This window comes from Acinonyx jubatus, chromosome A1 (assembly GCF_027475565.1).
Source record: "Acinonyx jubatus isolate Ajub_Pintada_27869175 chromosome A1, VMU_Ajub_asm_v1.0, whole genome shotgun sequence".
NCBI classification, from domain to species: domain Eukaryota; kingdom Metazoa; phylum Chordata; class Mammalia; order Carnivora; family Felidae; genus Acinonyx; species Acinonyx jubatus.
The window spans coordinates 23,922,634-23,936,233 of record NC_069380.1 but is presented as its reverse complement, the minus strand read 5'-3'; the positions used below and the strand labels follow the sequence as shown (position 1 = coordinate 23,936,233).

The 13,600-nt window shown below is 38.2% G+C and overlaps 1 protein-coding gene and 1 long non-coding RNA gene across 3 annotated transcripts in view; one reads left to right on the top strand and one right to left on the bottom strand.

Annotated features, from left to right (window-relative positions):
- The window catches only part of LOC113600994 (uncharacterized), a 51,564-nt gene that overhangs the window by 22,910 nt on the left and 15,054 nt on the right, over positions 1–13,600 (top strand). The window lies entirely within an intron of this gene.
- The window catches only part of HTR2A (5-hydroxytryptamine receptor 2A), a 60,138-nt gene continuing 47,881 nt past the window's right edge, over positions 1,344–13,600 (bottom strand). Inside the window, exons 3-4 of one of the 2 annotated variants that reach the window (XM_053215511.1) lie at positions 4,577–5,361; positions 1,344–3,965 (exon numbers count right to left, since the gene is read on the bottom strand). In XM_053215511.1, coding sequence (XP_053071486.1) covers positions 3,954–3,965; positions 4,577–5,361 — 797 coding nt within the window. In that variant the 3' untranslated portion in view covers positions 1,344–3,953. Of the gene's footprint in view, positions 5,362–13,600 lie in introns of both variants that reach the window. The other variant, XM_015068908.3, reaches the window with a different exon arrangement.

Genomic DNA, 13,600 nt, shown 5'->3' with positions numbered 1-13,600 from the left:
ATGTCCATTGGGTATTAAACTTGAGATAAACTTGGTAATATTATTAGTGTTCTCAGTTAAAATCAAATCTTAGAAATCAGATGTTTTCTTTCAAATCGCTGTTATTATTATGGATTGAAATTTAATATTAAGTTATAAAACTTTATATAAATTATGGAGTTTCTGAAGGTGCTTGTTTTTCTGTGGGTCATTTGAGTGATACCAGGAGACTATTTCTTGTCCCTAAATTTCTTTCTCACTTGTCTTCCTGGTGCTAAAGTTTTACCTTTTGGATTAATATCATGGTGAACAGCTAAAGGGACCTCAGTGATAGACAATAGTTTATCAGCCTGAATTACTTATTGGTGCTCCAGCAAAGAGGAGAAACCTAATGGAATGGGTCATAGAATGGGCAAGTTTTGATGTGAGCAGGAAGAAAGAGTACCAGCAAAGGGAATGCTGCATCATGGTGAGGACAAAGCAGAAGTAAAAAAAAAAAAAAAATTAAAAATGAGAGTATTCACAGAATGTGGAAACTATTGAATAATAATATTGACTATCCCACAATTTGTCTACTTTTTGCTCTGATAGCTAATAATATATAATGGCTGTGTTTTTTTTTTCTTTTTAATAACAACAGTTATTACATTTACATAGTGCTTTACAGGTTATCAAGCACAGCTATAGTCATGACCTCATTTAAGTGATGCTGTCAGTCAGGACAGGTGCTAATAGCTCCATTTTTAGAGACAATGAAATTGAGACACGGGGTTATTAAGTGATTTGTCCAAGCCAAGATGGGATCGCGCATCCTTTGGTTCTAAACTCAGTTCTCTTTGTTCTCTGCCAGATTGGGTAGAAACAAGAACTTATTTTTCGGAGTCAGATGAGCCAGGCTTGCCACTTTTTCTTTTTTTGGCAGCTGTGGGACATTGGCCACATTACTAACTGTTCTGAATCTCAGTTTCTTTAGCTATGAAAAATAAGGCATAATAATACCTGCTTTATAGGATTGTTGTGAAGATTCCATTAGGTGAAGCAAACAAATCGAACAGCTTAATGCCTGGCACGTGGTAGGTACTCCATACAGGGAGCTGTAAACACCTGGAAAAGATACCTGCTGTCCCTATTTCATAAACTTTTCCAACATTTAGAGGTGAAATGACAAATCAAGGCAGCTTTCCAGTTTATTCAATGATACTGTGTCTTCTTGGTTTACTTTAATTCCTGAAATTATCTCCTGTGAAAATGTGTGTACTGTTTGTGTGAATGCACCCGTGCATGTCTTGGGGTACGCCTGTACACACGTGGCCATCAGTACCTGTGTGCATGTGTTGGGGTTACAGCAGCAGTTCTGTGTTTCTGGGCTGTGTGCAACCAGACAGAGTGACCAAATGTGTAGTGTCTCTGCTGCAGATAACTGGAAGCTGAATCCTAAGCAGGTAAGTCCTAGTTGAGTCACTGAACTTCAGAAGAACAGGTTTTGTTCTCTCAAAATATCTAAATGATACATGGAGTTCCTAGTGTGAGTATCTGAAAGGTGTGGGTCACTCCCTTTGGCAGACAGAACTATGGACTCACATAATTGCATTGATTTTTGAGTAGACTTTATTGATAATTATTCCTTCTTTCTTGAAATCTTTTAGAATTACCTTGATTAAAATCATTACACAAAATAATCTTCACTGTATTTATTATATATGGCACAGAATAATTTAACACTTTATGAACATGTTTCATAGATGCGCAAATGGGAAAAGCACCCTTTGCCAAAAGCAGTACAGTAACTTAGTTCAATTTGGCTACGGTAGCACTTTAAAAAATGACCATGAGGTGCCGCTGTGGCCAAGTAGATTAAGTATGTCTAAACTGAGTGTTTCCCCTAATTAGGTATGGCATTTAATTCCTTTCTTTAAATATAGAACAATCTACCATTCAACTTAAAGTAGAGTAAGGTTGATCACTGTATTTTAATAGTATTGACTAGGAGTGAGTCCTTTAATCACAGATCCATAAATCATTCAAGCACCGTGTTTCACTGGGGCCGGGGGTGTATTTTTGAAATCCTTAGTAGTCAGAAAGTCCCTAGACTAAACAAAGGGCCCAAAGGTACCATTTTATTCAAGATCACTCAACTGTATATAAGGACTATTGTTTTCACCACCCTTACAGAATTGTGTTAAAGTCTTCCCATAAAATCAGGTGAATTTCCAGTTTATTTAAAGAGCTGATACTTCTGTTACATTTTAATCTGCCTTTGACCGCAATGGAAGGTCATAGAAACATTAGAACATGAATTCACATTTTAATGGACAGGATACAAACATGCACACATGTGTATATATTGAAGGTTTTCATTAATGACTTCTTGCTTTTTCTCCATATAAATATATAAATATCGAATAAAGTGCATGAGAACATGTCTGTACATGTACGCAGATACATGGTTGTCTATATACACTTGAATAGATACTTATGGAAAGAAAACACATACACATTTGTAATATATATGTAGTCAAAAGATATCTGTCAGGCAGTATTTATGTTCATTCTGATCAAGATTGAGTGTATGGGGATAGAATCTGGAATTTTTTCTCTAATATTTAATGAGATGTGCAGAGTTACAAACTAAGGCAAAATACAGTAGAGAAGAGATTTTTTAACATTTGTAGTTTTATCAGTTAGTATGGTGTAATCATTAAAGTAGTTCAGTTCAAATGCAGCCTTGATACAAGTGGCTTACTATAAATTCTAGCTTTGAAATACATATCTTTCAATGTATCTACAAGGACATAATTGGATAGTCTTAATACATTTCCAAATTACACAGTGGCATTTCCCACATTCTTTAGTTTTCAAATCCATAATATTTTTCAAATGGCTTAGTGCAAAACACTTTTTTTCATTCAATAGAAATGCTTCAGTATTGTAATCTCATACCTAACTTCTATTTTGGTAAGGATATGTAATTGAATCTCGAGTGACGTCAAGGTGAATTAACTGCTGTTAGTCTTTCTCTCTTTAGCAAACTTTTTTACATAGCATTATATTATTGCTTTTTTTTTTTTTTTATGGAGTCCAGTGTTAGTAAGTAATCAAGAAGTTAGTTTTTATGGAAATGAACCAAAATTTTGCTCCAAACTTTGGTAGTCATAGGTTGGGCCCAGGTTGAGGTGTATATTTCTAAACTAATTACAAATTTTGACCTCATGTAATATTTCCCCTCTCGGTCATTTGGTTGATATTCATCGACAACCAATCAGGAAACTTACTGAGAAAATTACCCTCAGGGTCAAAACAAGCCTTTTTCTGAACTACGTAGAAGGAAATAGTTTGAACAAATTCTCAAAATGTCTGTTAATTAATATTTTTGACAAGGACTCTTCCAATTAGGTCATTTGCTTTAAAAGCAGGGATCTTGTTTTAATTATTTTTATATCCTCAGTACCCAGGAAATTTCTTCACAGATAATGTACACTCAGTAGATGATCGTGAGACCAAAGCTGAACAATTTTGGCAAATAATAGAGATTAATTGATCAGAAAGCATCAATTTACCTGGTGGGTGCCAATGGGAAAGTCACCTGCATTTATTTTACAGAGATCTCCTAAGACTGCTGGCAGTAGCCAAAAACCTGAGTTTATTCCTCAATCTTGACACAGTTACATCAATACTGCTTACTGCTCAACGGAGCGCATGCACGGTGCAGTCATTAAACAGCGAGTTACCAAACACCACTATGGTGTCGTTTAGGAGAAGCAGTTTCTAGAAATGTATTTGGTAATGTTAAGTTATCCTTTTGATAGTTTACCTATGAGAAGAAACACTAAACAAGACCACATTGGAAATTCAGAATAAAGCACAAATAGTAGAAGAGGAAGCAGCAGTAGTTATTAAATAACATTTTAAAACTTTTTCACTTCTTTGAAGAATTAAGTTGAAATGCAGCAAATGTCAGCAACTTTGTGAATATTTCAAAACGACATCTGTGAAAAAGCAGGAATGAAAAAGTTGTCAAGTATTTCATTTAATTATCTTAACAATACAGATTTCATAACACCGTCGTTAGTGTCTTTTTTGTTGTTGTTCAAAATATGTAGCATAAGTTTTAAAGAGGATTTTTCTTTAAGAGGTCATTGTATTATATTCACCCAACTTCTCACTATTTGTAGCTATTGTTATTTACAGCAATAGGTAACCAACTCATGCCATCAACTAACGTAGGAGCAAGGTTTCCACTTGGAATAGAAGTTAATTTAGACTTATTTATGGCCTCATTATAATTTTACAATAAAAGCTAATTATTTTAAAGATGTATATCATTTACAATGTTAAAAATAAGTATCGTAAAGCTCACAGCTGAAATGCTGTCAGAACATTTTTGAAGTGCACATTTTGTGTCTTTTAACCCTGCCTTTTTTTTTTTTTCATTGACAGAATAAAATGAGGCATATAAATATTATTATTGGTTCTACTAGATCGGCCTAATTTTTTTTCCAGTCTCCCCTTTGTCTTTTTTTTCCCCCAGATAGGTAAAAATTTGCCCAGTGTGCCCTCCATGGTTGCTATGGCAACCAGTCTATCACACACAGCTAACCTTTTCATTCACTGTGTTAATATTGTCTGTAGGAGCATCTTCTGAATGTTGTTTTCCTAGAGCAACCATACTGTAGTCGTTATCTGTGGTCTTGGCATCTTTCTTTGAATTCTTTTTTTGTCCCATTTGGAGTTGACTAGATTTGTAGGCCAAGGCCGGTATAGTGTTCACTAAAATTAACTGCAATGGTTTTTTATTTTCCTTGTACTGACACTGAATATACCGTGAAAAGGCTGACCTGTAGGTCTTGTTGAACAGTGTATACACAAGTGGGTTGACCGCTGAGGAGAGGTAACCGATCCAAACAAACACATTGAGCAGGGCTCCGATGATATCCTCGTTACAAGACTCTTTGCAGATGACGGCCATTATGTTCGTGATGAAGAATGGGCACCACATCACCACAAACAGAAAGAAGACAATGCCCAGCACCTTGCAGGCCTTTTGCTCATTGCTGATGGACTGCATAGTCCTTCTGCCATAGGACCCTGGTTCCCTGTGGATTGACCGCTGGAAGAGTTTTTCTGAAGACAGGGAACTCTGAGGGAGGAAGCTGAAAGAAGCTAGTTTGGCCCGTGTGCCAAGATCACTCACACACAAAGTAGCTTCTTTCTGGAGTGACTTGATAGTTAGAAAGTAGGTGATCACCATGATGGTTAAGGGAATGAAGAATGACACAAAAGAGCCGATCAGGACGAAATTATCGTCAGCAAGTAAGCAGCTCCCTTTCTTAAAGACCTTGGAATCATCCTGTAGTCCAAAGACTGGTATTGGCATAGATATCCCTGGAGTTGGACAGAAAACGAAACATGATTATGAAGGAATCATCTGTGAGTATCGCTACGTCATGGTGGCTGTGCAAAGGATTCTGTATTAACATTGTTTAAAATCTCAACATATACCTTCAATGAGAATTTAAAAGTCTCCTGTCTTTACAGGTATTATGTGGTTATTATATAAAATTTAATATATGGTTATAATATATGGTTATATGTAGTGACATTATATGTAGTGATAATATTATACTAATGTATATAATATATATTTACTATATATAATGCATGGTTTCTTAAACTTGTATGTTGTTTGCCCTATAGAGATAGTCCTTTACTTATAAAGAAGTACAATAAATCTAACTTTAATTTTTCATGTTTTTTCTGATTATAACATAATTCTTGTTAATTGCAGAAAATACAGAGAGTCAAACAAAAATAAAAATGACCAATGATGCTATCACACAGAGATAATCACTATTAACAATATGATGCTATTTGTTTTAGACACACACACACACACACACACACACACACCATTCACACCCATTTTATAACTGAATTTCACATTCAGTTCTGTAACTATTTTTCCCCTAACATTATGAGTATAGTTTATAAAAAGGACTTTATGAAATTATAAACATATTTTCTTTTCAGAACACTTGAAAAATAGAAAAAAGTAACAATAAAGAATAATAATATATATTCTTGCCAGCCAGGGAAAATTCTGATACATATTTTATGTAGTTTTTCTTCCATTTATATGCATGTGTAAATAATTATGTATATGCCGTATTTTATGTGCAGTTTTAGATCTTCCTATTCCATTTAACATTCAGTCATGCAAATTGCACATATTTTAAAGTTTTTTTGAAAAATATAATTTCCTAATGTGAATTAAAGTAAGTCACCAATTATATTTTATATTTTATTTTTTTAAATCTAGCTAATTTTGATTCTTTTTTAAAAAAGCTTTTTACTATCAAAAAGTTCTCACACATACAGAAAAAGTACCACCGAAAAACCAAAACAAACCTAGTACAATGAACCCATTACCCAGCTCCAGCAATAATTAATTCAAGGGAAATCTTGTTTCACCCATACTCCCACCTGCTACAACTCCTCCCATGTTATTTTGAAACAAATCCCAGACAGCATATCATCCAATCTGTAAATATTTTCATATATAGATATAAAAGCTATGCATTCTTTTATATTTTAAAGTTTATTTATTTATTTTGAAAAAGAGAGAGAGAGAGAGAGAGAGAGCAGGGGAGGGGCAGAGAGAGAGAGGGAGAGAGAGACGATCCCAAGCAGGCTCCATGCTGTCAGCATAGAGCCTGAAACAGGACTCAAACTCACAAACTGTGAGATCATGACCTGAGCTGAAACCAAGTCATACGCTTAACCGACTGAGTCACCCTGGCGCCCCAAAAGCTATGCATTCTTTAAAAAACCCCAAATATTACAGTATCATTCCCACTCCTAAATAGAAATTTAATATTTCCTTAATATTTTTAAATATGGAATCAGCGTTCAAATTTCCAATTGGTCCATAAAAATCGTTATATGTTTTTAGTAGTAGAACATTCATAAGGGTGGAATACAAAATCATAAGCAGCCACAAACTTTTCTTTTATTGATAAATACGGGAGTTAGGTATGAGATGAGAGAATACATGGGAACACTAGCCCATGGTCAACTGTTCCATCATTGAAATTTAGAGAACCCATGCAGCTCCCTTAGGCATAGGGGTTAGGCAGAAGAGAGAACAAAGTGAGTTAAAGGAACACTTGGCCTCTAATGGTGCTAATTTCTCCCCCATGATGTAGGACCTTATTTAAGGGAGATTGAGCCGGCCACTACCACCACTGTGCAGTTTTGGGGGACTGGGAATGTCTTCCTCTACTGGCCTGGGACAGACCAAGACAATCATGTGATTGCCATAAAGGAAGAGTCAGGGAGAGAGGAAGGAGAGAAAACATGAATCAAGTAACTACTTTGTATAACTTAGTTTAAGGTGGCTTCTTTCATGAAAGGGCTGATGCCACAGGGGCACCCTGGGAGAACATCAGAACAAAGTTTCTTCCTACCCTCTCCCTCAGAGCTGTGTAACAGGGAGCATCTTGCTCACTGCTTCTGACCATCAGTTAGAGCCTAATAAATGGTCACAGTCCAGCCAAGAACACAGGTTCATTTCAGATTTGGGAGCTGCTACTTGTTGGACTCTTCTATCCATCTGGGAAAACTTCCTTTGAGGCTCTGTAATCTAGTTTGTGCATACTCAGAACACAGTTCAGCTCCATCCAACCACGCACCTGACTCTCCTAACCTCACATTGGCCATCCTTGCAAGGAGGGGACATTAGCTTGAGTTAATGTTTAATGCAAGTCTTTCTCAGTGGCATTTGCCATTATCTTCACAAACTTAATTGACAAGTATTTGTCACTTGTCCATGCTGGGCCATCCCAGTATTCTTGGAAGGTGGAAATAAATGACATCAGAGCTTGGTCTTAAGGACACTGAGTGTGGTTAATAACTCTTCATTTCCTTTATTCCTCTCTGTCCCTGGCCTGTTGTTGGGAACATTCTATGGCCCGGGGACATCCTCTGAGACTGTATACATACCAGTTTTGTTTAGCCTTCAGAAAACTCTGGATCACAAAAATTAAGAGAAGGTTTCTAAGAAGAATGTTTTGTTTTCCAGGTGTTTGAGTATGTACCTGTGACAGGTGTTTCCTGTACTCATCTAGAAGGTCTTTGTTCGACAGTGTAGTTGCTCATTGGTTAGAATGGAGGCTTTGGAGTGAGACAGGCCCTGGATTTGAGTCTGTGTCCTGGCTCTGTGCTCCTGGGCTGGTTACTTCATTTTCATAGTTCCTCATCTATCACCAACGTGCCTCCGTGGATGTGGGGAGGATAAAATGAATCCAGTGTGCAAACACCTAGGACAGTCCTTAGTCCAGAGTGGATGTTCTGCCAATGGTAGATCAACATGGGAGTAGCCTGCTCCACAGAATTACTCAACTTGAATACATTAATTTGATTTTGTTCTATTTTGTCTTAAACCAAAAGAAGTTAAAAAAATTTGGCTACTGGCTATATTGTTAATAATGATGTAATTATTAGCTTCTGCCAGGGTAGACAAAAGGTCTCAATCAGTTTTAATTTTCTACAGCTAGAGCGGTTGATTGCTTTTCTGTTGTGATGAATTACAGCCATTACTATTAGTCATGATACACATAAACAAAATACCAACTGTGTAAAAAGGTGTATGGTTTTGTTATTAAACTCTTGGGTGTGCATTTTCCTAATGCAAAGGAAGTTGCTACTGTGAGTCTTTTGCCCTATTTTGTTTGCAGCCTGGTTGGTGGTTTATATAAGTGGCAATTCTCAATTAACCAGAATAAAGTACTACTTAAAACACAAAACTCTTCAGTCATTTGGAAGTCAGGTGAGTGTACTTGTTTGGCAAGAACAAAAGAACACACACCCTCCAGAATGGCTCAACTTCTGTAGCCAGGGAGATAAAGGGATGATGGAGCCATTTTACAAAGTGGAGATTCCCTCTTTTAGCTGCCTGGGATAAAGAGCCACTTTAAAATGCATATGGCAAGGAGCACCTGGGTGGCTCAGTCGGGTTAAGTGCCTGACTTTGGCTAAGGTCGTGATCTCACAGCTTGTAAGTTGGAGCCCCACATTGGGCTCTGTGCTGACAGCTCGGGGCCTGGAGCCTGCTTTGGATTCTGTGTCTGCCTCTGTCTGTGCCCCTTCCCCGCTTGTGCTATGTTTCTCTCTCTCTCTCTCTCTCTCTCTCTCTCTCTCTCTCTCTCTCTCTCTCAAAGATAAATAAACATTTAAAAAAATTTTAAAAAAACCTCTTTATAAATTGGATATGGAACGAAGACACAGGCAGGCTGTCTGGAAGGGGGACCTTGATTTGGAAGAGGAGAATCAACCTGATTGTTCTTTAAATGACCCATTCCTCTTTACATTTAACACCAATGTCCTGACTATTGTCAATTTACCATTCTTTTTTAGTGCTTCACTTGTAGTAAAGGTCAGCAAGGGTTTATGGAAAGAAAAACTAGACAGTTAAAGCAATACTCTGTAAAAGAGGGGAAAGAATTTTATGTCAAAGAACTAGAACATTTAAGGAGGCTTTGTGGGTAGGAGAGAGTTCAAAAACTCTCCTACCAAGAGAGACGAAGACACTGGCTCGTATCCAAGGTTGCGGTCACAGCCATCTGCAGTGCATTAATTTTCTGGCTGCTTTGTTTGATAATAGCTGCTTTTGGAGACCTGACATCTCCTCTCACTTGAAATTTCTGCATATAAAGCATTTTCCTTTATGAACAAATAGACAGTAGCTTAAACTACGTGACTCTGCATTTTGTTTAATATATTTTTCTGAGGAGTGGTAAATAGCAGTCAAGATTCAATATCAGTACTGGCTCCTCCATGCACATTCTCATTTTGTTTTTTTCATTAAAATTCAGACAATGAAATGCATGGGAAATACTGACACCCAGGAGCATGAAGACTTGGGCCGGTGTCGTGTTTTAGGGTGCCTCTGCTTACTCTGCACATTAAGTTTGCACCTCCGGTTAACATCTAACCATGGCCTGGTGAATGGCTTTAACTCTGGAGCACTGGCTGTGAAAGATAAGCTTTATTCTTAATCCTAGCTTTTTACGCTTTAATATCTGGGGACTGAGTGTGCTTCTGCCGGAGCGTTTCCTTGGGAAGTAAGAAGGTTGCCTTACTAGGTATGATCCTCTGATAGGGAACACGACAGTGGAGTCCGCAGGGCCTCAGGTCTTGTGGGGGGTAGAGGGGAAAGAAACAAATACTTCAGGGCTTTTGTGAAAAAGACTGAATTTTGGTTCATGGGTTTTATTTCCTCTGGAACTACTTCCTTTCCTTTGTATTTTAACTCACACCGAATGTTCTCCAGTAATACGAATGGCTTTACTATCAGTTTGACAGAAAGCGCCATTCGTGAATACTGCAGGATAGTCATCATACGGCAGGGAGAGAGAGAGAGATGGGGTATCTAAGGGCAACTGGGGCTGGGACTCATCCTTCTAATAGGAAGTGTAAAGTTCAAGAGTTGCTATATTTCTTATAATCTATGGTCTGCTGACCAGGCAGATAAAAGTGAGAGCTAGATCAACATGTCAGTTACCCAAGAAATTATGTTTCTTTTTAGGTTAATTCTTAATATCTCTAATAATAAATCATAACTTCTCAAAGTACTTTCACATGTATTCATTCACTCTTGACTTTTTTTTTTTTTTTTTTTTACAAAATCATAAAAACATTACCCACACTGTCCTATGGGTAGATAAAAATTTCAGTTTGTGGAAAAGCTGAGGGCTAGCAAGCTTAGGTGATTTATTTACACTCATAGCAATTTAGGGGCAAAATCCAGATTCCTATGTAAATTTCTCATTTCTTATGGATGATTTTTTTTTCCTACTTGCTTATTTACAAGAGTAGCTACAGAAGTCTACGACTATACCAGAGGTCCTTAACATTGGTTTCAGGAAGTCTGTGATGTTTCTGAAATCTGCACAATTTCATATATGTGCTTACTTTTTGACACAGATTATCAAAAAAAGTTCCAGGCCCCAAGGCAGTTAATAAACACTAAATTATATTGCTTCCCTGTGTCAAGAGCACACACACACACACTCTAATGATTCTCTGTATTTTGATACTTTCTTTTTTTCATTCTTTAATCTCAAGGTCAAAGTTTCCTCTGGTGAGACATTATTCTTTGAAGTCAGACAGCTATTCTAAAACTAAAATCCTTATAATCAACACCGAGTTTCCTCTTTTGTATGGTATTCTTTTTTAAAAAAATTTTTTTAATGTTTTATTTATTTTTGAGACAGAGAGAGACAGAGCATGAGCAGGGGAGGGGCAGAGAGAGAGGGAGACACAGAATCTGAAGTAGGCTCCAGGCTCTGAGCTGTCACCACAGAGCACGATGTGGGGCTCGAACTCACGAACCATGAGATCATGACCTGAGCCGAAGTCGGACGCTTAAGTGACTGAGCCACCCAGGCGCCCCAGTATGGTAGTTATTCTTAAATTTGGCTGCATATTAGAATTACCTAGGGAGCTTTTAAAAATTACATTGCATGGGCACCATTCCCAGAGGTTCTGATACTGGTACTTTTACAAAATGGTAATGTTCGGACCCCACATGAACATTGTTACTCAAACAAAAGAACACCTGGGTGATCCTGATATGCAACTAGTGCTGAGAACCTGGGATGTATAGGGTGAAAAGCATAGTACAAATGTCTTTATTTTGAAAGAAGAGTAAATAGAGGAAAGTCTTACAGCTGCTCCCTTTGCCTTTATTAAACAACTCTATTAATTTCCAAAAGGCTCGGGCTGACCTCAAGTGGAGAAATGATGGAGAGTTTCCAGGGAAAGAAGCCTGCCTCCACCCCTCCCTCAACTTGGCTATGAGTTATCTGGGGGAAAAAATGTGTTGCGTGAGTTATTGTATAAAGCTACCCATCCTTGTTTTAATAGTTTGACTGTTATGGCTAAATGCCCCCAAAGGCTTAAAGCTTGTGTTCTGTCCCAGGAGATAGGAGATACTCGGAAGAAATACTCAGTCTCCCTGAAGTATAGCCAGTCGGGAACTACCGAAAGCCACTGGCCCAACTGCCCTGTCATGGATTCCTGGAAAGATGGTCTCTTGCTCTTCAGACCCTCATTCTGTTTCCTTTCAGTTTCGTAGCCTGGAAGTTGTACTTTACTATGATAATCTTGCATTGAAAGGTAAAGGGACTGAATTCTGACTTGCAGGATGTGGATTGTCAGCTGTCGCTCTGACACCTGGCAGCCCATCATGTCTTTCCTTCCAAGGCAGATTGACTTCCATGTACCATCTTTTCCCATCAATGTGTTATGTATCCCACATAGAATCTGAATGATATTTTGGCATGTGGATAAATGATCAGAGCCTCATTTTGCTGTTGGAATCACAATTCGTAGAGAAACTTATCAAATTCTTCAACTTGTCATCCACTGACCCTTTTTTAAATAAGCGGATATTACACTATTCACCAACAATGGAAAAGTTTCTTTTAGCAATATGCTCACAAACAGAGGTTTATTTAGAAAAAAAAAATCATCTCTGCTTCATATTACTAAACCTCATCTTCAAAGTATCACACCCTTTCCTCCATTTGTTTTAAAAGATCTTGTAGTGATTCTTTCTGAAAGCATGGGGAATGGGTCTCACATGTGACGTCTCATTTCAGAGACTCTGGTCTAGAGTGTGTTCAGCCACAGGGATGGTAGCTGGAAAGTTGGCTTGCAGCAGGTGACCACATAATCCAGGCCCACAGGTTGTCAATTCTCCTTCCCTTAGCCTCTCTTATACTTTCCCAAAGCAGCATTTATCATATGACATAATGAAGGACTACAGTTGCCCTAATGCTCAAGCCATTACCAACTACTGAGCCCATCCTACAAGGTCTTTGTGATCTGGCCTTAATGTGATCATTCAACGTTGTCAATTTTTGACACAGTCATGTGGCAGTCTCTCTCTTCTTCATGCCATCTCTTGAACGATTCAGAATGGAGTTATATATAGCTTGATTTCTCAGCCAATCACATAATATGATCTGAAGAACTCTCAAAATCTGCCGGCTCCCACCTGTGTCTTTTCCCAGTGGCTTGCTTGCTGGAACATTGCAGTGTGCCACTGCTAGAATGAGAGAGGTCCCATTGTTTTGTACCTGTAACACCTCAGACAGTTAACTAAAAATCCAAGCCCAAGTTGTAGTGGCACAGAGATGCACAGCCGGGAAGAACCCTGGGGGCGTGGCCCTTGGAACGGAAAGTAGTCACAGGAGAGAAGACACAGGCTATAGCTCAGGGATGCAGGTCAGAGAGGATGTGGTATCTGTGGCATGTCGTGTTTCCTCTGGGGGAACGTGTACTGTAAATAGTAACCGAAAGGTAGACTCACTTCTCCATTTTGCCCTGGTTCAGTTCTGATTCCATCCTCTTTCCTGAAATACTCTACCAACCAGTGGGGGCTCCAGAATGTCTCTGTAGCAGGGCCCTACAGGTGGCATCTGGCTGGGCATGGGAGACTGAAATAACCTCATTTTTGTGGCTCCATTTGCAGAGGAAGCATACTGTTTTTGCTTTGACTCTATGATTGTTTGGATTTGGGGGGCTGCAGAAGGAGGTTATGTCCCCAAACCACTCCCTA